This window comes from Ascaphus truei, chromosome 1 (genome assembly GCF_040206685.1).
Source record: "Ascaphus truei isolate aAscTru1 chromosome 1, aAscTru1.hap1, whole genome shotgun sequence".
Taxonomy (NCBI): domain Eukaryota; kingdom Metazoa; phylum Chordata; class Amphibia; order Anura; family Ascaphidae; genus Ascaphus; species Ascaphus truei.
Genome location: NC_134483.1, coordinates 180168917 through 180196880, shown reverse-complemented (window position 1 = coordinate 180196880; position 27964 = coordinate 180168917). Strand labels below are relative to the sequence as shown.

The 27964-nt window shown below is 43.3% G+C and overlaps 1 protein-coding gene across 1 annotated transcript in view; it reads left to right on the top strand.

The window, feature by feature from the left end:
- RASEF (RAS and EF-hand domain containing) overlaps positions 1-27964 on the top strand; it is a 145973-nt gene that overhangs the window by 73175 nt on the left and 44834 nt on the right. The window contains exons 3-7 of the mRNA XM_075598851.1: positions 4168-4258; positions 21233-21328; positions 23232-23309; positions 27399-27514; positions 27598-27666. Of these exons, the coding sequence (XP_075454966.1) occupies positions 4168-4258; positions 21233-21328; positions 23232-23309; positions 27399-27514; positions 27598-27666 (450 nt within the window). The remainder of the gene's footprint in view (positions 1-4167; positions 4259-21232; positions 21329-23231; positions 23310-27398; positions 27515-27597; positions 27667-27964) is intronic.

The window sequence follows — 27964 nt, the reverse complement described above, 5'->3', positions numbered from 1 at the left end:
ATGAATTTTGAAGTGTATAGGAATATATTGTCTGCTCAGATTCAGCCAAATTCAGCAAAGTTGATTAGACGGTGCTTCACTTTACAGATGGACAATGACCCAAAACATACTGCGATAGCAACACAGGAGTATTTTTAAGGCAAAGAAGTGGAATATTCTGCAATGGCCAAGTCAATGACCTGATCTCAACCCGATCGAGCATGCATTTCACTTGCTGAAGAAGAAACTTAAGGCAGGAAGACGTACGAACATACAACAACTGAAGACAGCTGTAGTAAAGGCCTGGCAAAGCATCACAAAGGAGGAAACCCAGCGTTTGGTGATGTCCATGCGTTCCAGATTTCAAGCAGTCATTGCCTGCAAAGGATTCTCGACAAAATATTAAAAATGAACATTTTATTTATGATTGTGTTAATTTGTCCAATTACATTTGAGCACCTGAAATAAGGGGACTGTGTATGAAAATGGTTGCAATTCCTAAACGTTTCATACGATATTTTTGTTCAACCCCTTGAATTAAAGCTGAAAGTCTGCACTTCTATTGCATCTCGCTTGTTTCATTTCAAATCCATTGTGTGGCGTACAGAGCCAAAATTCTGAAAATTGTGTCATTGTCCAATTACTTCCGGACCTAACTGTATATTGAGTTCATTCATATTCAATAGTTCAATGAATCTGGTACATTCACCCTCCCATAGGAAGAATACGTCGTCTATGTACCTGATCCAGAGTGCGATGTGGCAAGTATAATGAATTAGTTCATCAATTAGTTCAGCAACCTTGAGGCAGCTTTATTACGTCTGGAGTCCAGATGGATATTTAATCTGGATTTAGTTTTTCCGAAAGGACTTAATGAGGACCTTAGTTTTACATCATTTCTTTAAACATCTTTATTACTTTTGAAGTACAGTACTGCCAATGGCTTGTATATTCCATTTTGCTTTATATCTTTTTGCTTTTTGTTTACTCTGTCTGCCTCTCTGGTTCTTTTTGTATCTTTCTTGCCCTCTTTTTGCCCGTGTTGGGTGTCTTCGCTTACCATCTCCACGCTACCTCCATCTTCAGACCTCACATCAACATCCAGATCGGCTCTGCAGTTAGATATAATTTAAACAGAAATAGGAGGCAGCAAGTATCGGCAGCGTTATCCCTCTTGCAGGACTCTGTGTTTGCTACTTGATTACCCCAGCATAGAACAGCTGATGTCGCTGTCTTGATCTGCTCCGTAATTACATGCAAGTTCAGACAGCAGGAGGCAGCAGACACTGGCTGTGCAATCCCCTTGTAGGACTCTGCTCTTGCTACCTTACCTCCCCGGCAAAGAACAGCTGATGCCGCCGTGCTTGGCTGTTTAAAGGGACAACATGTATCCTGTTTGGAGTGCCCGGGACGTATGTAACTCGTGTCGCTTGGCGGCAATGGGGTAACATGTTGTATTTGTGCATTACCACATCCTTATCAGTAGCACATTAATATATTTTCATATTACTACTTTATATATGCTCTATGTGTCCCATATTCCACACCAATTATCTTTGAATAGATCTGTAACCCTTACTGCATTTAGGGTGTATACATAGTATACCTGGGACTGCCTTGATTCTTTGTTGCTACTATTCAACTATAGTGCCTTCATTTCACTGTTGCATTTTGTATGTACATTTATACTAGTATGTTCCTGTTGAATTAGGGGTGTTGCTTTTCGAGCTTGTTATATGTATATATATCCTTTCTTAGGTAAGGCATATACTACTGACTGTCTATGTATTAGAATTATTGTGAGGTTTACTCATATTGGTAGTGGTTTTAAGTGTATTAGGGCTGATAATAGGTATTTTACCCTTTATCTGTGGTATACATAGGAGCCTCTATTATCACTTGATTGCTATTTGCAAATTCTTGCATTTATATAGCCTATGGCGACAGTTCACTATACTGTATGTTTTTAGTGTTTTTATTATAGTTAGTCTGTTTGTCCTTATTCAGTTGTTTATTTCAATAAAGTTTATATTTTTGTTCTCACACTTGTGTGCCCCATTTGGAGTTTTAGTAGGCCCTGTTCTATGGGACTTACAACCCTTCTTCTTTGTATATAGTGTACTTATTGATTCCAGGGAGCACCACCTCTAATAGACAGGTTTATTATGTGGGTACTATATTTATATCGGTAGTAGTGCTCCCTCAGCTCTTTTGTATCCATACTTTTGGTTTACACATATTTTTCTTTTAATATATATTCTATGGTTTTAAATTAAATGTAGCCCCTCTCCCTGTAGCTAAGGGAAACTACCTGTGCTGCTGTTACCTGCGTGGCTATCAAGAAGCCTGATCCTCTGCCGCTGGTAGCCTGGGGTGATCACGTTCGTTCGTTCACAGCGTCTCCACCTGAGAGAGATCCTAACGTAGTAGGATTACTCCTCACAGGACCCAGTAGTCAGTAAACACACACCGAGTATATAACAATGTCTTTACTAACATATAAACAGACAACACTATAACAACAAGAGCATGTAAGGTCGCACCCACACAGTACATCCACAGTGCAAGCCCACCACCTTGTCCACACCCTAGTGAGGTCCCCCAAATTAATGAGGGTGCCCTGTGCACCTAACCCCCCAGTATCCACAAAACAGGCCAAACTTAGGCCAGACCAGGCCAAACTGTAGGGTGGATTCGTCGGACCGCAGAGTGATTCCACAACATAATCTATCCACTCCTTCCACAAAGACGTCCGCCTCTGAGCAAGCTCCCGTTGGAGTGTGTCCCTTTTAAGTGTCTCTTGAGGTGACCTCGTAGTCTGGTCCCAGACCACAGGCCGCAACTCACTGCATAGCGTCAGTCATCTTTGCACTGATACAATCCAGTTACTGGGGAAGAAACCCTATCTATGAGCCTTCCCTACAGCAACCACAAACTATAGTGAGTCGGGGCCTAGCTTGAACCTGGGGGGTAAAACAGGCATAGTCCAGTGGAGCATTGCTCTCTGGGCACTACCTTCCTCCTCTTCATCCTGCTCCCGACTCAAGCGTGCTCCCAACCATGCGAAATGTATCTATTTCTGAGCTCTGTTGATTCCTTGCTCCCATTGGCTAAAACATCCCATGTGGTGGTGCAGCCCCATGGGCTACTGGGACATGTAGTCCCCTGCAGAGCCTCTTCCAAGATGGCCGCCGCAACTTGTTAGCCTTTTGCACATGCGCATGCGCCGAGTCTCGCGCATGCACACTGACATCAAGGATGGCCGCCGCAACTGTCGGGGATCTCTGCATATGCGCCGGCTACTATCGTGCATGCGTGATGTTACAAAATGACGGCACCCAGTACGGTGTCCGCCCCGGATAAGAGCCCGAAAACCTCCGCAGCACTACCGGCATATAGCAGTAGCCTCCCCCTTCCCCGCACCCGAGGCAAAGGGGCAAGGGGGACCTGGCTACATAAATATATGAAACACTGCTACCAAATTACGAGAGGGACATTTTAAAACCAAAGAGGAAATAGAAAATGATTCTGTTTGGGAGTCAGCTAGCTGTATTTTTATTTACAATAAAGAATGTCCAGGTTTTAAGCAGAACAGGACAGAATCCTACTTGGCAGTGATCTGTTTGCTCAAATATCCCTGTTTTTGTCTCATTGAAGTTAAATATTTCACCTCTTTACTGGCAGAGTGGCCTAATGTCCCAAGCTCCTTAGACAGACGTTTATTCACAATGGAAGTCATAAAGTTGCCTTTTTTACATTATGTTACTGTCGATTTCTTTGCAATACATTGTAAACTATTCTGGGGGAAAATACTGAATCGTTTTACATCATATTTCAGATTTTATCTAAGTTTAAACCCTGGTGTTATGAATTTGACAATTATTGTAGGCAAGTTCATATGTTTTAATAGGGCTCTACATACCTTAATAATTACTGATCAGGCGTTAAAAGCCAATGCAAATGTGACACTTGTACATGTATAGTTAATATGTATTAATGCTTGCGTAGCATTAAACAATAATATGACCCCAGAATACTTTCTCCCCATAACAGTTGTTTGAAAACGTTTCAAATGAATGGCATACATCCTGCAATTCATTATTCCATTTTGCATGGACTGTGATCCTTAGTGAAAATGTTGTACTGCTTTACAAAGCATCTCTTGAAGTCTTCACTTTCCAATTATAGAGCTCAGGATAAAGCAGCAATGCAGCTGAGTGAGTTGGAAGAGGAGATGGATCATCGGATACAGGCTGTAGAGAATAGAGTAAGGAAAGAGGTTAGTATTTAATGTCTCACAACAGTTTTGCAATTCCCCAACAAAATGCATGGAAGTAAAAATGTTTTCATGTATGTTACATGTATCAAGATGATTTATTATTATTAAGATTATTATTTTAAGTGCAAATATTCTTCCTAAAGTGGCAAAACCTGCGAGGAACAAAGTGAACTAATGCCAGTGGCATGTTGACATGGTTACATATGAGTAATTGTTGATATTTGCATTCTTGTACTCAAATCTGACACATAGACTAAATATTTTGAAATAAATGTTTTAAAGTTACAGTAGTTTGAAAACATAATGAAAATGGGGGAGGGTAAAAACGCTAACAAATCTAAGATTAAAGGGACAAAGTTTCTTCAGAAGAGATTCTGTGACTAAAGTGTCAGGGAAAGCGTTCTGTCCTGAGCTTCCTGGGGCTCAGTAAGGCTGCGTCCATGGTCGGGCAGACCGTGCAGAGGCGTGCGCACGCTGACCGATCAAACTGCCCAAGGCAGTGATCGCTTCCGTGCGGCGTGCGGGCAGAAGCGGGAGGGTTTTTTTGGCACTGATTTCTTGGCACGACAGGCCAGTCACGTGAACCAGCTCCGTGACGTCACTGGCACGCCCCCAGACACGCCCACGGATGGCGCATGTACCATGGCCAGGGAAAGCACCTGCTTTCCCTCAGCCTCCGCACGGCTCAAATTACTATGGGCGCAGCCTAAGGATTGACAGGCAGCTAGACTCACCCATTCTTTCATGCAATGATGGAGTCTTCTTTGAATTTCTGATTGTATTTATCTTGGGAACACAAACAAGAATGAAGGAAAAATGTAACAAAATGTACAGAAAAATGGTATTAAAATAAATACTATCTCTAAGAGAACAGAGATGAGAGCCACATACTGCCGGAGCTTAGAGTACAGGCTACAACACTGACTAAGGCCGCGCATATAGTTGCAACGACGGCGACTGCTAGTAGCACCAAAACACATACCTTGTTGTGCATCATCCTGCAGATCGTGAACGTGACCACGACCAGGCGGAGGCACGAGCGAGCGGCAGGATCCAAGAGAGACAAATTAATTTGACTCTCCATGTGGCCGCCGCGTGACGTCAGCATCACGTGAAGCAGTTCAGCCAATAATGGTGAACCGCTTGCATGACGTCATGGGCCATGCCTCTGCCACGCTCCCTGTCGCATCCCACCTGTCACCTGCAAAGAGTGCAGGATTCAAAACAGCAGACCCTCCTCAGAAGCAGGAGGGGATTGAGACAAACAAGACCACAGGGTAGGTGGTGTGAAAAGCGTGAATAAAGAAACACATCTGAGAATTATTGCAGAATAACAAATGAGTTTATTTTGCATACATATGCACACATAGAAGGAAGTTTCAAAATAAAACTTCCCCAACGACATATTGGCCTACAAGCTATATTTATACCAAAATACTAAGCCCACACCCCCTATATGAGGTGTCATGTGCGTCATTACATAAGCGGATAAGATAAACAAAATATGAATATGAGAACATTGCGTTAATAATGTAACTGTAAGATTCATACTAAAAATGAATTGAGTCAGTTAACCTTTCCTCTATATACGTGATTTCTGGGAAAGGGTGTATTTGACCATGAGAACCTCCCCCTGAATGCAAGATGTGCCTGTTATCTATGTATTTTCATAGCAGTTCTCCCATCTCCACGGTCTTGTGGTTAGCTGAGAGGCTTATTATCACTTAAAACTTAGGAGCAGAAAGAGGAAAAAAAATGTGTCTTTTTAACCTAACTTTTCATACCAACACTCATGCAGACAATAGACAAAATGGATGATAATATCAGGCACCTAAGATGGATGCTGACTTAAAATGGCTGCTCAGATCCCAGTGCTATTTACGTCAGCCCCCCCCCACATAATGTTCTTTTTTCTCAACTTTCAGTGGAATCACAGTTGTTGATTAGCAACAGGCTGATGGACAGTTCTAGTACAAAGAAACATAGAAGCAGAGGGGAGAAGAGGGAAGGGGAGGAACAGAAGCAAAGGTTACTAAGCAACAACAAGAGCTAAAACCACAAAAGCTGGAGACAGCACAGGAAGGGTGCACAGTGACCATGTACTATAATATACATACAAAATGTTGAATAAGAAGTCCAAAGTGATCGATTGTTGATAAAAAGTCCTCTGGTCCTTCAGTCGAAGATAATGTGAAGAGAGGCATCCTCTGGTGCATGGACCCAAGAGAGGGAGGGGAAAGTGGACTGAAAAAGGAAGAGATAAAAACAATAGTGTAATATTGTTAGGAAAAACAGGTTGAGAACTACACTCACATTCAGCTTCTTTGTAATCAGGTGTTAGAATACTGTACATATCTTTATGTATTTCTTTATCTTTTCTTAGGCATTTTGCTCGCTCCATTTGACCGTTATAAAGATATTGTCTTGTGGCAGTGAAACCTTTTTTTAAAAGTAAAAACGACCATTGTGTAGCTATGTATCCTCTTGGCTACTAATCTGCCCTGCCTAACACATAAGCCCAGGTGCCAGCGCTGGCAGTGCTAGGGTGAATCTGGGGTTTCCCTTGCAGTAAGCAGCTCCCTTGAGTGACAGGGGGGGGGGGGGGCTAGGACCTGTTTTCTGCCCATCAGGGGCTCAGAGCTTCTCACTGGGTACAAAAGGGTCTGCAGAGCCTACATTTAGTGGTTCTGGGTCTGGTAGTGGTCCTGTGAGTTCTGAGTGTTGGACTGACCTTTTCCCTTAGGGGAGTGGGGTACAACCCCTTATTCCGCCAGGGAATAAGGGAGCTAAGGATAGACCATTAGGGCCACAAGCTCACTGGGTTGAGTCCATGGACCCATGGAAGAAATGTACCCGTTGTATGCTGTTGAACAATAAAGATCTGTTCCTGTTTTATACTCCTGCCTGAGAGTGCAGTTCATCAGGAGGAGTACCGGAGAATTTTCTTGCAGGGACTGCACCCAATACTGCTTGGGCCTGCTGGAGATGGAGGCGCAGCACCAAGGAAAGAACTGAGAAGAACCCTAAAGCCTGTCCTGTTCATCCCCACTAAAACCGACGGACCCTCAGTATCCACACAAGATCTGTATCCTCCGTCTCAAACAGGCAGACGAGTAAGTCTCTGCCTACAGCCGACCGAGCGAGATGCTGTTCAGCTGTCATTCCTCTTTAGTTGCTGGGAAGCGACTATTTTAACTATCGGCGGGTGAAAGGCACAGGAATATCTCCCTCTAAGATGAGTTTCCAAAAGAACGGATAGCAACAGGATATCCGCTGTCCAAATTATCTGGATCCTATTACATCGGTGAAGGGATGTGTTTTGGAGCCATAACAGGTCACAGGACACACATACTTACCATGCATAAAAACCAAGATATGCGTCCATGATTTTGAAAATCCATATTTTCCTTTTTTGTAATAAAATGGTATTTTTCTATGGTAGATTTTGTTTTTATAAAAAAAAGTTTTCACTGCCATGCGACAATATCTTTATACAGTCATGTGGAGTGAACGAAACACCTAAAGAGAAAAATACACAAAGATGTGTTTTCTAATGCCTGATTACAAAGAAGCTAAATGTGAGTATAAATCTCACCACGTGAATGTGATTTGAAAATTTGCCTGACAATATTACACAATTGTTTTTTTTTCTTCCTTATGTATTTCATTTTCCCATCTCTCTCTTGGGTCCATGCACCAGAGGACACCTCTCTTCGCATGAAAACATAACGAGCTGAGACTTGGGAGGGGTTTGCACTGTTTGTAACCCCTTTCTGCCCCTCCCCTTATCTAATATAAATAAAAATAATATAGTTTTTTTGTGGGTGTTCTTTAAATATTGCTAGACTCTAAATGGGTGAAACCCCCCCTAAACATTATATACAATTTTCCCATCCATGCTCTTAATTAATCCAAGTCCTTCTGTATAGAAATGAGACTCTACTCAGATTTAGTCATCAGAAAGTATTTTAATGAGGCACTCCACTTTCACTAGACCAATCTAACGATATTCCAGTAATGACTGGATAAAGAGCACACGCCCCGAAATACGTTGGTGTGGTGCTTTTGGTGCTGCTTAGGGGCTATGTTTGATCCCATTATGGAATACATTTCTCTATTTTACTTGTGAGCCTCCTCCTGCATTTTTGGCAGTGTGCTGCCTTTTCACAATTTTTTCCTGCTCAACCCCTGTACATACTGTATACTGTCACCTAGGCCTTTTTACTTATTTTGTACAGTGACACAACATCCTATGTATCAAAAGCCTTTGCAAAATGTATATTGATCACGTCTTCTGTTGTGCCTTTATATATTCCTATTTACTTCATCAAAGAAGCTAGAAAGTTAATTTTGCATTACCTATCCTTCATGGAACCATACTGATTGTTGCAAATTATTTTATTTTCTAAAGGCATTCCTAAATCGTGTTCATTTTTGTTACGCTTAGATGTCCTTCATTCTCTGGGTGTGATCTAATTTTTATAAATTAAGCGAACACATCTGCTTTATGTCTTGTTACACTGTACCACAAAAAAATCCTTGAATAATTAAAGTAAAGGTCTGGCAACGACTGAGCTGAGCTCCTTAAGAAGCCTCGGGTAAATGCCATCAGGCTAGGTGCTTTCTATACTTTCATTATGTTAAGAAGTATTGCACCCTTCCCTCTAAATGAGAGTTCAGTTAATGTTATCGTTGAGACTTCGTTTCCTTTGATAACTTTGGGTCATCATTCCTCTGCTTTTTCCTTCTCACCAATAATTTGTTTGTCTATATTTTTTTAACCCTTTGGCTATTAATATATTTGAAGATGTTTTAGGATTATTCTTGCTAATCTTTTACAATGTTCATTGTTTCCCTGTTTTAAATACTATTTTGCAACCTTTGTTAAATGTACAAAGTAGTCACTGCATTATTACTAACTATTTTATTTATGGCACCTACAGTATATGTAAGCACAAAACAGCCACTCGTAGCTCAATGAACAGCACAAAAAAAATACTAGAACTGATAAAATTCCTGTAGTATGGTAGTATGGTATATAGTTGTATATTCTGGGTGCTATCAGTATCGATGAAAATTCAAGTGTGTAGAATGCTGGGGATGTGCCCGACGTTAATGATGGAGATAAAGACTGAAAGAGTGTTAAACGGGATGAGCCTGGATGCTCTTAGAGAACAACTGGTAGGGGTATGCACTGCAGAGGAGAAGTTAATTACCTCGGAAGCCCCGTTCCATGTTAAAGTTCCTCCTCAGTCTCTCTGAAGTCACTGTGAGGAGTATGGCGGCTCCGTATGAAACACTGTTTCCGTATAACCTAGTAATGTGAATCCCGTATGACAGCCTGCAAAGCTACTGAGCGTCACCCCAATCAGAAGGCAGAATACAAAAATAAAAAAAGTTTATTAAACTACATGATAAAAAAACAAAGAACATATTGGGGACAAAAAAAGGATTCTCTTCCCACAAGTTTCATGCTAACAGCGCTTTCTCAAGGAGTATGCTGGGTCAGGAACACAGGTAGGTTATATAGCCCTCCTTCTAAATCAGAAACATCTGATTGTAATTAGATGTAATCATCAAAAAATGGCACAAACATACATGGCAAGCATTTATTGGGGTGAAAACACTTGATACTCAGATTTGTATTTAATAATCTTTATGGTAAGATGTATAATAATATATGAAAATTCTATAGACGTAATTTGAAAAAAAAAAAGAAAAATAAACAAATAATTTTCCAAGATGATTCAGATGGTAAAAACTATACCCAAATAATTAAAAATGGTAAGTCTAATAATGATTTACAATTTTAAAGTTCATACAGTCTGTATCTTTTAAAAATTGTAGAGAGAACGAGTGGCTCAGTGAGTAAAGACACTGACTGATACCTATATTGTTCCACTTGGTGGTTTCACAGTCCATTGGTGGATTTTTAAGAATACAATCCGTGGAATCTGCAATCCGTTGGCCGTTTGCTAACAATCCGTCAACGGATTACGAAATCCACGGATTTCATTTTATTAATGTATGGATTATTGCGTGTATGCAATGGTGTTTTTTGATTAACCTGCACAGATTGAAACTGGAACCTTCAGTCGACATATTTTACATCACGGAACGGATTTTTAATGGAAAGCAGAGGAAATTCTGGTTAATGAATTTTGACAGTTTTGCCCATCTCTACCCCCTACAGCTCCAGAATGTCTGATATTTACATTTAAGAGCAACACGTTCACTGGTCGCTTATATGTATGCCACTACTCAGAATCCCTGTTTGTAGTTGAACCACTGTATGTCATGACCATGGGGGGATTTAATCAGGTTTGGGGACCTGTAGAAGCCACGCAAACACACTTTTTGGTAGAGTATTTAATCTTTGCTGTATTTTGTTCTCATTTTACCTATCACAACCTGATTGTCTCTGATATTACAATGTGTACTCTGAATATTCTATTACTTGATTCACTGACGTTTGATGTGGCACCAGCATTATTATTTTTCCTGTATTGTATGTCCTGTACAAAACGCTCAACATTGGAAATTCTTTTCCAGAATGTATTCCTACTTTACCATAAGTCCTGATCACTGTTACTGTATGTGAGCAGGTCATTACATAACTGTATCTCTTTGGACAAATCTGTCTATTCTCATTAGTGTTCAGTGGTAACAAAAATACAAAGCCGGAAAATAATTGCCCATCAATTCCTGCATAACATAACATTCTGATACAAGGCTAGACGAACACTTAATTTAAGTGTTTGATTTTTCACCTGATTCTAATCTTTTATTTGCTTACACTGCCAGATAGATGTTTTTATCTTTAGATAGGGAGGGTTGCGTTCTTTTAGATACATTTTATTTAAAGTAAACATATACACCTACAAGGCAAATGAAGCATGTCTACATATTATTTACTTTGTCAATATTATTTACTTTGTGGGCAGGTTGTACGTGTCATGTAAGTACTCTGCTCTACTTTCTCTATGTCATAAAAGACTTGCTGTATCTGCAGTATTCACATTTTGTTCAGAAGACATTCTGTTGTTACTCTTTGGGCTTTTATATTGGGCCATGTCTCCTGGGCATCTGCAGCATCGACATACTGTAATTGTGCAGAACAACAATTACAGTATCAGTTATAAGTGTTAATTAACAAATATTGGGACATATTGGTAAAAAAAAGTGTTTATTTCCAATGCTCAAAGCTAGAACATCCCTACATTACTCATGAAGATGCACATTGTTGATGCCTTAGTAAAATCGATAGTTTTTGTCGTATATTTTGTGGTGGAGTAACTGTTAAAGGAGATCACCATGAGTGCACAGGTGATATGCTTTGTCAAGCACAAATATGTAGCATTTGTTGTGGTACACAGTACTCAAACTTAAACAGATAAAGTAAAACAAATACCAGAAAAAGCAAGGTGGTTTTACTGAATTGTCATAATATATAACAGGACAACATATCTGCTCTTGGTTCAATAGATTGTTGTCTTTCTATTTTCTGAACGCAGATTTCTCAGCCAAAGCAGAATACTGTAATGCAACAGGCTAAAATTTAGGGCAGATCCTGAGGAGAATTAGGTGAACGTTGCCCACCTAGTGGATCATGGACACACTAGGTATGCTTTTGAGGAGTTGAGTGAGATGTTCATGGAGTATTTTAACCCATATCTATTAAGCAGGGCAGTTCCATAATACACCGTCCAGCCTTGGAAGACATCTAATGGTCATTCAGATTACATTTTTATGGAATAGTATATCTAAGTAAATATGGACCCACTTACTGTACCTTATTTTGTAGGATGACGTTTTCGCTTCTTTTTGATCAACTATGTTTACCTGTTTGTTTACAGAGTAACTAGATTTGTTATGAGAGGGTTCTTATATCTACTTGTAGGCGTCGGACTCTTGTCCTATTTAATGCTCACGTAAGTTTTATATAATATACATGTAGTAAGAATACAATAATGTTGATCTGCAGAGGTGTGAGCATTGTCTGATGCCCCTACCCTCTGTCAACCGGCTAATCATACAGTTTACCAAAGAAACCTTTATGTGAATTTTTTCTATATCCATCTTGTAAGTGTGCACTTTTTATCACACATCTATTTTATTAAATAATTTTATTCTATGTCCTGGAAGTTATTGCACTAGGGAGTGCGCTTTTTTCCTTTTTCTTTTTTTCATACACTGGCGACACACTTTATTCGAGCTCGGCTAGTCCCACGAATTCGGGTATACCCGGGTGTATTGAGGTTTGTGACTGTTTTCTGCCCGAGTGCATTGAGGTATTTTCCAGGCAGGGATTGAAGCATTTTATTCCCGCTGGCTGCAATACTGCACAGTATATATATATATACTGCATTACAATTCATGAATTTATGCCATCTGGTAGACACGCGAAGCATTGCAGCCTATTAAATCCTAATCATTATCATTTAACAGATCAGCCGCCCATCAGCCAGGCATGAACCCAGGCTGGGAAGGCAAACGCAATGGGGCTTGTCATAGGTGAGGAGCGGCGCATTCCAGGTATCTGCCAGGTACATACTGGGTATTTGCTCGAATAAAGTGTGTCGGTGCAGTAGTTACCAGGGAGTGATTCTCCCTTGGATCCAGCAGCCCCACCCACAATTATTCAACTGGCTTTCGATTCAACACACTGCTACCAAAAGATTTTGATGACATTTTGTGTCTGAATACTTTGGACTGGACTTTGTTCATTTTGTGGTATATTTTTATTTATTCATCATCAGATTTATGTGTTAGCGTTGTTTTCTTTTTCTTGATATATATATATATATATATATATATACCTCCTCATCCCTTCCTCCATCCACTGCTGGATGAAGGCCTCTCAAGGATCTTCCAGGCACTGCATCTCTTCTCCACGTTGTTCCAACAAATGTTCTGATTTCATCTTCCCATCTTAGTTTATATACAGTACTTTGTATGTATGTGTGTGTGTGTGTATTATAGATGATAGAACCACAAAGGGAGAAGGGGAGTCTGCTGTAGGGTTGCATGACTTTTTCTATAAGAGAAAGAGACTTACATTTTTATTTTCACACTCAGGCCTGCCGACAGGGAGGGACAGAAGGTACAGGTTTCCCAGGCTAGCTGGCTGGGGGGGGGAGGCCTAGTGGCTGGTGGCGCAAGTTGGCCCTGACCTCTGGTAAGGCCCACCTGCTGTTCCTCTCGTGACCGGGCCCGACTCTCTCTCAGATGCCTGCAGGCCTCTATCACTGTCCCATACCAATGGGCCTCTGTGACATCAGAGGGCCGGAAGTAGGTTTGGCCCATCATCCGGTGCGCGACGGCATGAAGGGATGGCCGGTGTGCGACAGCTCAGCGTGGGACAGAGGGATAGAAACCTGCGGTGAGGGATAGCCGGGGCTTGGCCACAAGAGGACCGGCAGCCGGCCCTGGCCAGAAGTCGGGACCAACTTGTAGTGCCGGCTGGACACCCCCCCCGCAGACCACAAGGAAAGTCTGTTTTTAAAAATATATATGTATTGGGGCTCTTGTATTAGGGGGTGGGGGGTCTTTTAAAATGTATTGGTGGAGTGGGGGTCTTTTTAAAATGTATTGAGGGAGTGGGGGGCTTTTTAAAATGTATTGGGCTTTTTAGAGTAGGGTAGGGGACAGAAGGTTGGGGCAAGTGAGCGGGGAGAGGGAGAGAGTGAGTGAGAGGAAAAGAGGGAGTAAGAGTGAGACGCAGGGGAGAGAAATACATGCGAGGCTGGACGGGGGTAATTGAGGAAGAAGGAATGAGATGGAGGAGAGAGTAATACATGGGAAGAGGGTGGGAAATAGAGGGACTCATGAGGTTGAAATGGGGGGAGGCTCACAATACCGCTGGGCCGGGGGGGAGGGGGGGCTGGATGTAACTCTAGTCCTGGGACCCGGGAAATCTGTCTGTGGCCTGGTCACAATATATGTGATTTATTTCTCGTCCTGTTATCGGGTTTCCTGAGGAAACGTGTTTTTTTCTTCCTGATTTCAGTAAGGAAACCTATAATTAAAAATACAGTTACGGCAACTATTATGAGGCAGACATGACTACTATGATTCATTAAGCAGAAGAACTCCATGCAGCACAACAAAACTAGAAGCCAATAAGAAGCTCTAGATACAGCTGCTTTGTATTCAGAGATCATCTTCTGTTCTCACAGTCCTTTCTCATACATTCATTTAGCGCTGTGCAGTGTTAGTACTGTAATATTAAAATGAAGTAGGCTCTGCACTTGCAAGTTCTGAGGTGACCCAAGGTAAGGAGCAAAATTGTGTAATACACCGGCATGTTCAACATACTGTACATCTCTTTGTGTAAGAGTTATGATCAGCCCCTAATGTAGGGTTTGTTGTATTGCAAGTACATGCTAAAGAAAAACTTTTTGACTCGTTTTGTTTTGCATCTAAAAAATGAGAATTGAAAAACAAGATGTGGCATTAATCCAAGATGGTTAAATACAAGCAATCTGGAAAAAGCTGTAAACATCAGTGCCCAGATGTCTGATTCTCTTGGCAGCTTTTCACTAATTAATCGTTACGGATGGGTGAATTGTTCTGGGTCATTTTTTTTTTTTTTTTTTTGTAGAGGGTTGGGCTCAAACTGGCTTTTCTTTACCTTCAGCTGTGCATGACTTAACCTTTCTGCCTATTGTATTGTAGGGAACTCTGTGTGTATGGTGAGTCATATTTGTCTTCATCTTCGTTGGACAAAAGAGCTGGATGAAGCAGGGGAATGTTTTCCGCTCTTTCACATACACTTGTTGTTTTGATGGAATTCTGATAAATTGGGGTTGCTGTTCTTTCCAAACAACTCTTAATTATTGTAATATTTTATGATGACGTAGATTTCTGTATTACAACAGGAGTTACCTTGTGTTGTATGTATGTATGTATGTATGTATGCATGTATGTATGTATGTATGTATGCATGTATGTATGTATGTATGTATGTATGTATGTATGCATGTATGCATGTATGCATGTATGTATGTATGTATGTATGTATGTATGTCTTTATTTATATAGCGCCCATAGTCTGCACTTTACAAAGAGACAGTACAGGGAATTATAACAATACAAGAAGTGCAACAAAGTTGGACAATAGGAAAGGGAATCCCTGCCCCTCAGAGCTTACAATGTAAGTGGTATGTTGGGAGACTTAGAGACAGCAGGTGAGGGAACAGAGATGGCAGCATATAATGTTTTTTTAAGGCTCCCTGTTACTGAAGCGGTTAAATGATTTCCATTGTTTATGGCCAATAGACAATCAAACAGACAACATTCACTGACAACTGGCCCTTTCCTTCAAAAAGACATCTTTGCACCCAACTGTAATTGCACCTTCTCCTTGTTCTTTGCTGTATCATTACCTCTGGGAGATGAAGCCTGTCTAATTTGTAGTTGTGTTGTGGGATTGTGAGGACTCCTTTTTTTCTCTGTGTAGTCATGTATCCCCTTGGCTACTAATCTGCCCTACCTAGCACCTAAGCCCTGGTACTAGCGCAGGCATTGTTAGGTTCATATCTATGCCCTTGCTGCTGCAGCAGTAAACAACTCCCTTGAGTGACGGGCAGGGGGGGGGGGAGTGGGCCTGAGGCCTGTGTAGTACAACCCGTGCGTTCTCAGAAGGACATGCGGGACTTTTACGAACTGATTTGCGGCCTGCACAAACTTATGGAGACAGCTTCTCCACAAGATAAGCCGGGCAGCATGCTGGCTCTTTAGGACCTGTGCCACGCGGACCGGCAGTGACTAGAAAATGCAACAGACGTGATTATCTGGCCTGAATTTCAGAGTTGAGAGCAAGTTCCTTAGAAACAGCTGCTGAAGAGGAACAGCCCAGCCCCAATCCTAATCCCACAACGAACTATGAGTGTGAGATACCCGAGGAAATGCTCGGGAGAATGAACCCTTTTCGCCCTCCTTAGCAGATCAAGCGTGGGCCTACTACCTGAGAGCCACAATCGGTACTATACTGCCTCAGAGGTCTTCCTCGACTGTGGTGGAACCTGAAAAATCCTTACCTGACATCCCAGTAATGAGCGTGGCTTCCTTCTGGAAGCTACTCACCCAAGTATCCGACCCTGTGCTGGACGAGATAGAGATGGGAGGCTCCATTTCAGTAATCCTGCCAGAGTGTCGCCATATCATACCTACGGTGGTGAGAACAGCCGTTCGGTGCGAGAGAGAGTGTCGCAGACCGTCGGTGATGTCAGCAGAGCCAACCCCACCCGAGTCGAAGGTGACCAGGGACCCGGAGGATCTTCGCGTGGCGTCGGAGGTGCCTGCTCCTGGCCAGGAGTACCAGGAGATGACATCAGCCCAGCAGAGCGGTGAGATGATATTGATCCACAGGTCCCGGTGATGACCACAGCCCAGCTGAACGATAAGGGTGCTTTGGCCCAGCTGGCTCCTGCGGAGGCGGCCATCTTGGAGGTACTAGTCAGCACTTATTTTGCAGTTGTTGTTGCCACCCTTCTGGTGCAACTGGAAGTCGTCATCCGGGCTTCTGCCGCCGCCGCGGATGCGGAAGTCGTGACTTCCGCTCCAGTGAGTAAGGCTGAGGTCGTCCCATTTCCCAAGCTGTGCTGTGCTGCAAAGCCATAGACCGACCCGCTGCCACGGACTCTACCCCTAACAAAGTGTTGACGTGATGGGTCGAGGTAAGCGCAATGCCTCACCAACCGCTGCCCAGGACACTGACATTTTAACAAGCGCTACCCAGGACAATAGTAGGTGGGATGCCTTTGATGATGATGTGCCTAGGGGTGGGTTGGCTGATTTCACTATGTCTTCATGGGAAGGTTCCTGTAGTTCTAGTATTTCTAGACCATCATCTAGTGGGGGTTTCATGCGGGGAGAACGTAGTGTTACCTGTACTCTCGCAATGAGAGTACAGGTAACCGTGAAATCTCCCAGAGGGTGGGGGAACACCTGTTACATCTGTAATTATTCATACTGAAGGGAACCATAGTGATTGTATAGGACCATTTTTTAAATCACAATGCAGAGATAATTCTTTGCATGGGGCTGGCGATCCATTCTCTCCTGGCCAGGCCGCCCCTCCCTTCAAATGATCTGTAGAAGGTTAACAGCTGCAGCCAATTTCCAAGCCTTTTTTACAACTCGTTTAGTGTTCCATATTAAGTTGTGTTGTTCCTGTTGATGTGAATTTTACAGATTTAGATTAGTTATATTTTGCAAGCAGCTTAAGTGTTAAAATGTTTGAAGTTTAGTGACATTTAGGATGAGGTACTGGTAAATAAAATGTAGAATTTCCTGAACTATCCTTATTTATCAATGTATTTATTTATTTTATTATTAAGTTAGTTCAATACTTTATATATTTCTGTTGAAAAGATTAACAGCTAAATATCTAACATGACTCATTTGTTATGTTTGAAATCTGGACTGCAAGCGTCTATGCAATCACTTTTTATACTGCATGTTGTCTTCTTATTGCAAGTTCTTCAGCTCTGAAGTAGAGGAATCTGTGATTTGCCAAAGAATTTAAATCTGAGCTAAAAGTTTAGTTTGACTTACAGTATGTAATTTATATTGATTATCAGGGCCACCGTTGGCTTTTCAGGGCCCACGACTAGTTTCCATCAGGGCCCACTTTGTAGGCCCTGCGAGACTACCCTCTCTTTCTCTTAAACCCCCCACCCCCACGTTCCCCTCTCTACCCTCACTTTCCAGCTCCTCTCTCAACCACATTTTCCCCTCTCCCTCACACTTTCCCCTCTCCCCTCTCTCACTCACCCCTCTTTCTCACTCACCCATCTCTCTCTCACTCCCTCTCTCTCATCTTTCCCCCCTCTTACATATCCCCATCTCTCTCACTGACACTCTCTCACCTCCCTCCCTCCCTCCCTCAATAACCCTTTACTCATGAAAGTGCCCCATGGCCCGGGGGAGGAGGTGGAGAAGTTTGGTTATTGGGCAATGCGGCATGAGGAGTGCAATCGCTCTATGGCACACGGAGACCCCGGCAGGATGACACGGAACTTCCAGCATCAACCGGTGCCCTGCGCTGTATTGTAATTATAAAGTGCTCTGAGCACCAGTGGATAATTATTATGTTCCCTGAGCACCATCTAGTGGTTCTTACAATATATACTTGATTTTACCAAGGGCATTTATATGGTTCAAATTTTAAATACAGGCTGTCCTCGTTTTACAACGCTTCGTTTTACAACTAATGGCTTATCCAACGCAAGGCAATGCATACCTATGTTCATTTTTACAACGCCAAAACGGCTTATCCAACGCTGTTACGACACTTTGCAACGTTGTTTATGTGTATGCGTGTATATCTGTCGTCTGTTGTATATATATATATATATACACACATACACATAAACAATGTTGCAAAGCGTCGTAAGGGCGTATATATATATATATAATATTATATTATACTATATAATATTATATTATACTATATAATATATTATTTATTATGTTATATTATATATATAATACAGTATATACACAATATAATTTATATGTGTGCTGCATATCTTATTGCCTGCATAAAATATTTGGTGTATTTTAGTGTTAAAAATGCCTTCAGGAACGGCACCTTTCATTTAAACAGTTTTCCTATGGGAAAACGTGTTTCGCTTTACAACGTTTCGCTATCCAACGCCATTTTGAGTAACGCATTGTTTCGGATAACCGAGGACTGCCTGTAATGTGCATACATGGCACTGTTTATCCTATTTTGAAATAAATTACTTGATTTCAACAAATGGAACATAGTATTTTTCCTACATGATTCAACAAGTGTAATATATATGTAGCGCACTTTCCCCCACCCCCTGGGAGATATGGCGGCTACTGTGTGTGGTGCGTTACCTGTGGATCACAGGAGGTCTGAGACTCTGTTGCTGGGAGCCTGGGTGTATCTGATCCATCTGATGCCAGCGCCTCCACCTGTGCGGGATCCTAACAGTGTTGGATAACCCCGTCACAGGACAATGTACTCTGTAACACACACACCAGAATATGGTATAACAATATTTACTAAGTACAAACTGAATACACACATATGATACCCAACCACACCATGTAAGGCGTATAGCGATAGTCCCGCATAGTATTACCACAGTACTTGGGTGCAGGGGCACCAATGTCCTAGTGTCCGGCCCACAAAAGGCACTCCCACCCCAAGTGTGTGACACCGCTGCCCACAACTAACGTGTGTAGAGTTGGTGCACTTGATGGTACTCCAGCACCCGGTAGCGCCGACTGAAGACAAAGAACTGTCCGGTCCCACACCATCGTCGTCAGCGATGAGTCCGCCTCCATGTGGGGTGGTGTCCGGCTGGAGGGTCCTACCATGAAGAGTCTCTTATCTGTGGGGTAGTCTGGTCCCAAATCACCGGATTACCAGTTTGTCGCTGTGTTCCTCACACTGGTATGACAGGGGCAGTGTCCCTAACTAATGGGCCTGTCCCTGCAGCAACCATAAGCTGAGGGGAGTCGGGGTCTAGCTGGTGCCTAAGGGGGTCTCTTGCCTAGTGCAGGGGTCACAGATACCCTGCACACACACCCTACCCTCTTCTTGTCTCAGCTCCGACTTGTATGGTCTCCTCTGCGCACCAAATGTATCTGTTTTTGCAGGGGAATGCTGCAGCTCTATTGGCTGTGGGTGTCATGTGTTTCCCAGCCCCTGGGGCCGCTGGGAGTTGTAGTTCCCCATGCAGAGCTATATAGTAATGGCTGTCGCTATTGATGAGCCTCTGCGAATGTGCTGGGTGAACCAACATGGCCGCTGCATCTATTGGGCATTTGCACATGTGCCAAGAGTACAAATATGGCCGCCGGGCTCTTCTGTGCATGCGCACCATCTCACGCATGCGTGGCCACTGAAGATGGTGGCACCCTGCAAAGGGAGCCTCCGGCGACTCGGTAGCCTGCCGCAACCTCCCTGCACGTGCCGAGCACACCCTGCACCCTGCACCCCGCAGCCACATCGGGAGGAAGATGAAACACGGGGCCATGGGGATGGCCAATGGGGAGACCTGGCCATATATATTCTAAATACCAACAAGCCTGAAAATACGTAACTTGGTAAAATAAAGAAACCTGGCATTGTATCATTGGAATTAGTGTGAACACCTGTTAAAAAACGTGCCTCTAATCCAGCAGTGTGCTGGTTAATTGCACATCTGCAATCAACAACCCCACCTGCCTAATCAGAACTCAAAAAAAGCCTGTTCTGAGACACAGGAGGAGGATTCCTGAGTCTCACAATTGGGGCTGACCCAGGAAGGACAGATGTCTTGAGCTGCAAAGAGACTGCAGGCTGACAGCAAGACAAAGGGGAGCCGTATACCTAGACAGACATTGCCTTAGCACACAAGGGTGCTGACCCAGGAGATCAGAGAAGCATTCCCCTACGGCTACAAGAAACAGATGAGACTTTCTTATGGGACTGTTATATATCTGTATATATGTTTATATATTTGGGACCGGTAAATAGCTTAGCTAACCACCCATTTAGAGAGGGCTGGACTACATGTGTAGATATTCTCCAAAGTGGAGTAGGTTTTCTTTTTGCTGTGTTAAAGGGACAGGCGCAATAAAGCCTAATTTTAGTTTCACTTTAAACGGTCTCCATTGCGTACCTCTGCACACGTCTCTTACAACACCATAAGTTAAAAAAAATCACATGACCATGAAGGTAATGGAAAAATTACGTTTTGATGATAAGGATGGGTGCATTATAAAAGGAGCAAAGGTGCAGACTTTCTGTACACACAAGTACAATGCAGTAGAGCAGTTTACCAAAGCTATGGCATTTCTTTCCAATAATTGACATGCTTTTGATTTAGTAGCACCTAATCGTGTAGCATTGCAATGTGTTGTAGCATTCCTTTTGTTTGTCTTCAGCTGAGTATGCAGTGACAAGCTTTGATTATAACATTACCAGTAAAATGTTTATTATTCCAGACGAAACGAAAGGCTGAAGAAGTTCTTAATGATTTAAAGCGTCAACATGAGTCTGAAGTCGCTGAACTTCAGGTGACAATAAAAAAGCTAAAAAAGGTAAGTTGCAGAATTCTTAATTGGCAATATGCTGAGTCCCCTTAATAAAGAATGTGACAAGGACTATATTGGCTTTATTATCATAGTCACAGTTATAGTTTTTTTTCTTTACCTTAATAGTAAGGATGAGCGGGTTTGAAACCCAAACTTTGCAAACGTTGAAGTCCGTTTGGAGATTTGTGTCCTATCTCGAAACGAACTTTAGAATCCAAGTGAAATATGAACCAAAATGATCCTAAATTTTGTGGTGATTTTTTCAAAGAGAAATTAAGAAACTTTAGAGTTTGCAAGCTACGTATATTGTGAAGTTTTCGAAAAAGTGCACTATTACAAATACTATTCCTGCTTATCTAAAAAAAAAAAATTGCCCATAATATAAAAAAAATCCAAAACCAAAACATCAGCAAAAGTGCCCACACTTCATAGTGCACAGGTATTGGTAACTGAGGACAGGTTCCAGTTTAGTACCAGCAAATACAAGTTAGCAATTTTTAATATAATTTTTTTTTAGAAATGTATATTAGGTTTATGTAAACTATAATAGATGATTGATAATCATACTGTATGACATATACCTTTTCTTATATTAAGTGAAATCTACCTTACACACAACCGTGTAACTACTGTAGTGCCGACGGTTATTCTAACACAAACCAGTGGCAATCGCCAAAAAGACCCAGGTACATGCTGGGTACATGCTGTACTGAAACTGAATGGGACTGCCAGGGACCCCTGCTGTTAATCCGATGGGTCATTAGTCAATGCAGAAATGCCTTAAACTTGCCAGGTTACACCCAGCATGTACCCAGTATGTAACCGGGCTAGTTTAAGGCAAGCTTTAGAATACTCGTTGTCTCATCTGTACTGTAGTTGGATGTAAAGTATTTAGAAAGCCAAGAAAAGGCTGGTTGAAGTGTTCTTTTCCTTGGCATGTCATCAGAAATTTTGTTTTATGTGCTTAGGAGCAGTGCAGAAATAGTCATTTGATTTTATAACATACTGTATGCAAACCAAGAAACCAAAAAACTTTCAACGCTGTCCAAATGAATGGGAGTAAATGCATGCTAAAGCTTCACATCCTTTTGTAGAACTAGGCCTTGGAGTGATACCTGTGAACATACTGTACATGGGAAATATGCCAATTTAAATCATTTGAATATACTTTGCAAATTCAAATAATGTTAAGTTGAAAATGTGCCGATATGGACAAGAAGTTGGCACATCTGTAGCCAATCAAAACTGTTCAGAATCCTTCAGAAGCATACTATGGTGGAACCTGCAGTGGCTGCTTGTATTTGTACATAACTGAGACCCAGTCTCATAAAGACCTGCCTGGCGCAGTCAGCTGTTCCTGTCTAAACCTGTATGGCCAGTTTAGTCACGTTGCTTAGGAACTCTTGACATTACTTTACTTTTCTAGGAAAGTCTGTTTGATGGTCCTTGTGTTTTGTTTTTCTCAATGGATCTGATAAGCAGTCAAGATTGAATTTACTACAGTAAGTTTACTATACTGTGTTCATGTCAGGCAATACCTTGAAAGCACGGGAAGCTAGAGTACAATTGACCATTGCTTTTCTGTTGGAAGAATGATTTCATATGAGAAATACAGGAAATCAGATGACCATTTTTGACCAAAGTCAAGGCACAGCTTCAATGCTTTCAATGTTTTTTTATTAGACTAGTGACTTGAACATTTCTAAACATTAAAGCAGTGGCATAAACTGATGTGACATAGAAACAGTGCAGTGATCTGTTACACAAACAGGAATGCTATGCTAATCTTGATAATGTTTGTGTAATGTTATCATGATGTTTATACACAGAAACAAATACAATGTTTCACACTTACTGGCTTTCAACAGCTAGACATGCATTGAAAATTAATTTTTGTTACTATTTATAGCTGGAAGAACAATCCAAAAGTTTAAGTTTAAAGGAAGACGTGGCTGCATTAAGAAAGAGAATGCATGACTTAACAATGGTAAGATATACTAACCAAAGCATATTCCATTCATGCACACGTCGAGTGACTAACCTGCCTGTTTCAATGATTGTACATGGTGTGTGAAGTCTCCTGTGGACAAAACTATTGTAATGCTAACACATGTCTAGTACATTATGAATTAAAGACAGCTGGAATTAAGAAGAACAATATATTGGGGGGGGAAGGAGGAGTGGGGAGTCCCACCCTTTTTAAAGTAAGTAATATAAAGAAAGAGAAAATCCCTGAACATGGGCAAACAATATATATGTACATTTGAACATTAGCTTGATGCCATTTCTGGTTCATTGCCCTCTTATTTAATTAACTTTTCTCTTAGTAAAAGTTTGACACCACACAGGCTCTGATTGCATCTAAGGCCTCGGCCAGGCTCCCCGCTGGCGTGCTGAGGCGCGCTGAGGCTCAGGGAAAGCGGGTGCTTTCCCTGGCCTTGTGGGTGCTTTCCCTGCGCGCCATCAGGGGGCGGGCTGGGGGCGGGCCAGTGGCGTCACGGAGCTGGTTCGCCCTCGTTGGGCGAACCGCTCACGTGACCGGCCCTGCACGCCGGCAAGCGGGTACATTTTTAAAATTCCCTAAGACCTACGCTTCCGCGCGCTTGCGGAAGCGCAGGTGAGCCCCTACTAAAGCCGCTCTAATTGCGGCTGTAGGGGCTCAGTGCTGACCGGGAGCGCGCCTCAGGGCGCCTCCGCCAACAAGCAGTAAGCATGGCCGGGGCCTAACGCTGCGTCCCCGCTGGCACTGACCGTGCTCATTCTTGAGAGTGGTGACATCACCAACTATCAAAGCATGAGTGCAGGGTGTCCTGCCTAATCTTGCAAGTGGTGGGCATGGATTGCGGCTATTTGTGTGTGTAATGTGTGTGTTTGTGTGTGTGAGTGTTTGGTTGTGTGTGTGAGTGTTTGGTTGTGTGTGTGAGTGTTTGGTTGTGTGTGTGAGTGTTTGGTTGTGTGTGTGAGTGTTTGGCTGTGTGCACTTACCTTAGCTGAGCGTGCGTAAATCTCAAACATTTTTGACTCCCCAAAAGCCGCGTGAACGGGCTGATTCACACTCACAGAAGAGAACGCGCCAGGGGGACGCAGCCCAATAGTTTCATTTCCTTGTCATAGTTCAAATCACTAGTAGCTGCATTGGTTCTGGAGAAATGAATATTCATTGTACGTTGGAATATCTTTTAGGTGACACATATATAGCTTCCTCAAAGAAGAAATTATAGTGTACAGGGCTTTTGAAACCTCATAGGTCTCAGTGTACTGTTAGTCGAAGTGTTGGTACCCTAATGGGCGTCACAACCAACAATTAATCAATATTTCTTGTCATACATAGTAGACACCAGCAAACCTTCAGCATATAAACAAAATTAATTTTTACATTTGTATATATATATATTTATATATATATATATATATATATATGTACAGTATGTGTATTTATAATATATATATATATATATACAGTGTTCGACAAATCACCCAAAAATCTACTCGCCACCTAGTCCCGCCCCCAACCCCGCCCCTAGTCCCACCCCCAACCCTAGTCCCGCTCCTAACCCCGCTTTAAAATAAAATATATAAATAAAATACATTTAATAAATTCCTAGCCAGAACAACATTCGTTTTTGACATAAATGTCTTTATTGTATTACATTATACTACAATTAGTCGTGTGTGTGTGTGTGTGTCAATGTCGGATCTAGAAATAAAAGCCAGGTGTGAATGACTAGTTTCCTGAACCCCTTAACCAGTGTCTGGACGTCCCGCTTCACAATATCTAAAGCAGCAATCCCACCTGGGATCTTACTTGATCCGCAGTTCCTCAATGTCCAGGTACCTTCATTCCCGCAATGTTTGGTGTTCCCTGCCTGTCTTCTGGGTTAGGGGGGGTTCCGATGTCTTCTGTGTGAAGCTTGAGTCAGATCTAGAAGAAAGCAGTGTAGGTTATTTTGGTGTAGTATAGGGCAGTTAAGATATATAGGGTAAATAAGAGATCCAGAAACAGAGTGTGAGACAGACACAGGGAGAGGGTGAGCGAGAGAGAGGGGGTTTGAGAGAGAGAGGGGGTTTGAGAGAGATAGGGGGTGTGAGAGAGAGAGATGGGGTGTGAGAGAGAGAGAGGGGGTGTGAGAGAGAGAGGGGGTGTGAGAGAGAGAGGGGGTGTGAGAGAGAGGGGGTGTGAGAGAGAGAGAGTGTGTGAGAGAGAGAGAGTGAGAGAGAGTGTGAGAGAGAGAGTGTGAGAGAGAGAGTGTGAGAGAGAGAGTGTGAGAGAGAGAGGGTGTGGGGGAGAGAGAGGGTGTGAGAGAGAGAGGGTGTGAGAGAGAGAGGATGTGAGAGAGAGAGGGTGTGAGAGAGAGGGTGTGAGAGAGAGAGGGTGTGAGAGGGTGCGAGAGAGAGAGGGTGGAGAGGGGGCGAGAGAGGGGGCGAGAGAGAGAGGGCGACTGGGATGACGGGGTGACTGGGTGGGGTGATGGAGTGACTGGGTGGGGTGACTGGTTGACTGGGTGGGGTGACTGGTTGACTGAGTGGGGTGACGGGGTGACTGGGTGTGTTGACGGGGTGACTGGGTGGGGTGACTGGGTGGGGTGGTGGGGTGACTGGGTCACTGTGTGGGGTGACGGGGTGACTGGGTGGGGTGACGGGGTGACTGGGTGGGGTGACGGGGTGACTGGGGTGGGGTGGTGGGGTGACTGGGGTGGGGTGACACTTCTGGTATACACACACACACACACACACACACACACACACACACACACACACACACACACACACACACACACACACACACACACACACTCTCTCCCATACATATACACACACACACACACACACAAACACACACACACACACACACACACTCTCCTATACATGCATGCATACACACACACTCTCCCATACACACACACACACACGACAGGGGGAAGAAGAGGAAAGGCCGCGCGACCGAGCACCACCACCACCACTGCCCCGCTCGCCCCCCCCGCGACCATCTCCCTCCTTTCGCGGACAGCCACGGGACTGCGGGGAAGCGGAGACGAAGGAGGTAAGAGGGGAACACCCCCGCTACCATCTCCCACCCCGCGCGGGGATCTGGGAAGCGGGAAGTGGCGCATGAAGCCGGGAAAACACCCACTACCATCACCCGTCCCGCGCTGGTATCGCGGGAAGCCGGTGTAAGCGGGGACACCCCCCACTACCATCACCCATCCCGCGCTGGTATCGCGGGAAGCCGGGGAAAGCGGGGACACCCCCCACTACCATCACCCGTCCCGCGCTGGTATCGCGGGAAGCCGGGGAAAGCGGGGACACCCCCCACTACCATCACCCGCCCGCGGGGATCGCGGGAAGCCGGGGTAAGCGGGGAACACCCCACTACCATCACCCGCCCCGCGCGGGGACCGGGGAAAGCTGGAAGTGGCGCGGGAAGCTGGGGGGAATAAGGGGGGGACACCTCCGCCCCGCGCGGGGACCGGGGAAAGCTGGAAGTGGCGCGGGAAGCTGGGGGGAATAAGGGGGGGATACCTCCGCCCCGCGCGGATAAGCGGGGGCCGGGGAGAGAAGGCGGAAAACCCTCGCTACCATCTGCAGCCACGCGGGAGTATTGGGGGGGAAGCGGGGAGTAAGGGGGAACTGCAGGAGGCAGGGAAGGAGCAGAGGGGATGGAGGATTGGAGAGTACTTACTCTCCAACAGATCTCTGGCCAGAAAAAATGGCCGCTCGTTGGGGGCTGTCTCATATAGAGCCTGGCCGCGCGCCCACAAAGCCTGGGAGCGCGCCGCCAATCAGCAATCAGGTAGGGGGCGTTATTTATTTTTTTATTTTTTCAGCGCGAGCAGGGAAAATTCAGCGCGGGCGGGGAAATTTAAAAAAACAAGCACGTGTTCTGCTTGGGCCAATATTTACTCGCCTGGGGGTTAAATCCACCCGCCCCGGGCGTGTACATGTATAGGATTGTCGAACACTGTATATATATATTGTAATGTATTAAATGTACAGTATATACATTTCTATGTATGCACTCATATGATTTTTGTATGGTGCTAAGCACAATGGTTTCTTCCTTACCTTCAACATACAGGAAAATCAGAAACTGAGGAAGGATCTGCTGGAAGCTCAGACGAGTATTGCCTTTCTTCAGAGTGAAGTAGATGCTCTGAAAACTGATTATGCAGATCAAAGCTTGAGCTCCGAAAGGTAACTTGTAACAAAACACATTTTAAAATGTTTTGACGAGTTTGGCAGTGATGTAAATTAAACTCCTGATTCATTTATTTCAGAGATATGGAAATAATTAGGGAGTATACTGATGAACGAGAGAACCTGTCAAGGCAAATTGAAATACTCCAGTAAGTTTTCAATGTTTTTTTACAACTTGCAGGGATCTACATGGTTTTGAAATGCAAAATTGCTTTATTGTGCTGGCAGTGTTCTGAAAGGAAACCCAAGCTGAAACCTACACGTGCTACATACAGTACCAACGTTTTCAAGGGAAATAAACCAATGCATTATTAGTCTTTGCAACACAAGACTTGTAATTTTTTCCCCACCATCTTTAATAAATTACTAGTGAAGAAATATCAGTCTGTATACTGTATGCAATAAAACCGCTACTCCATGTTGGTGACGTCTCTGAGCTCCAATCAG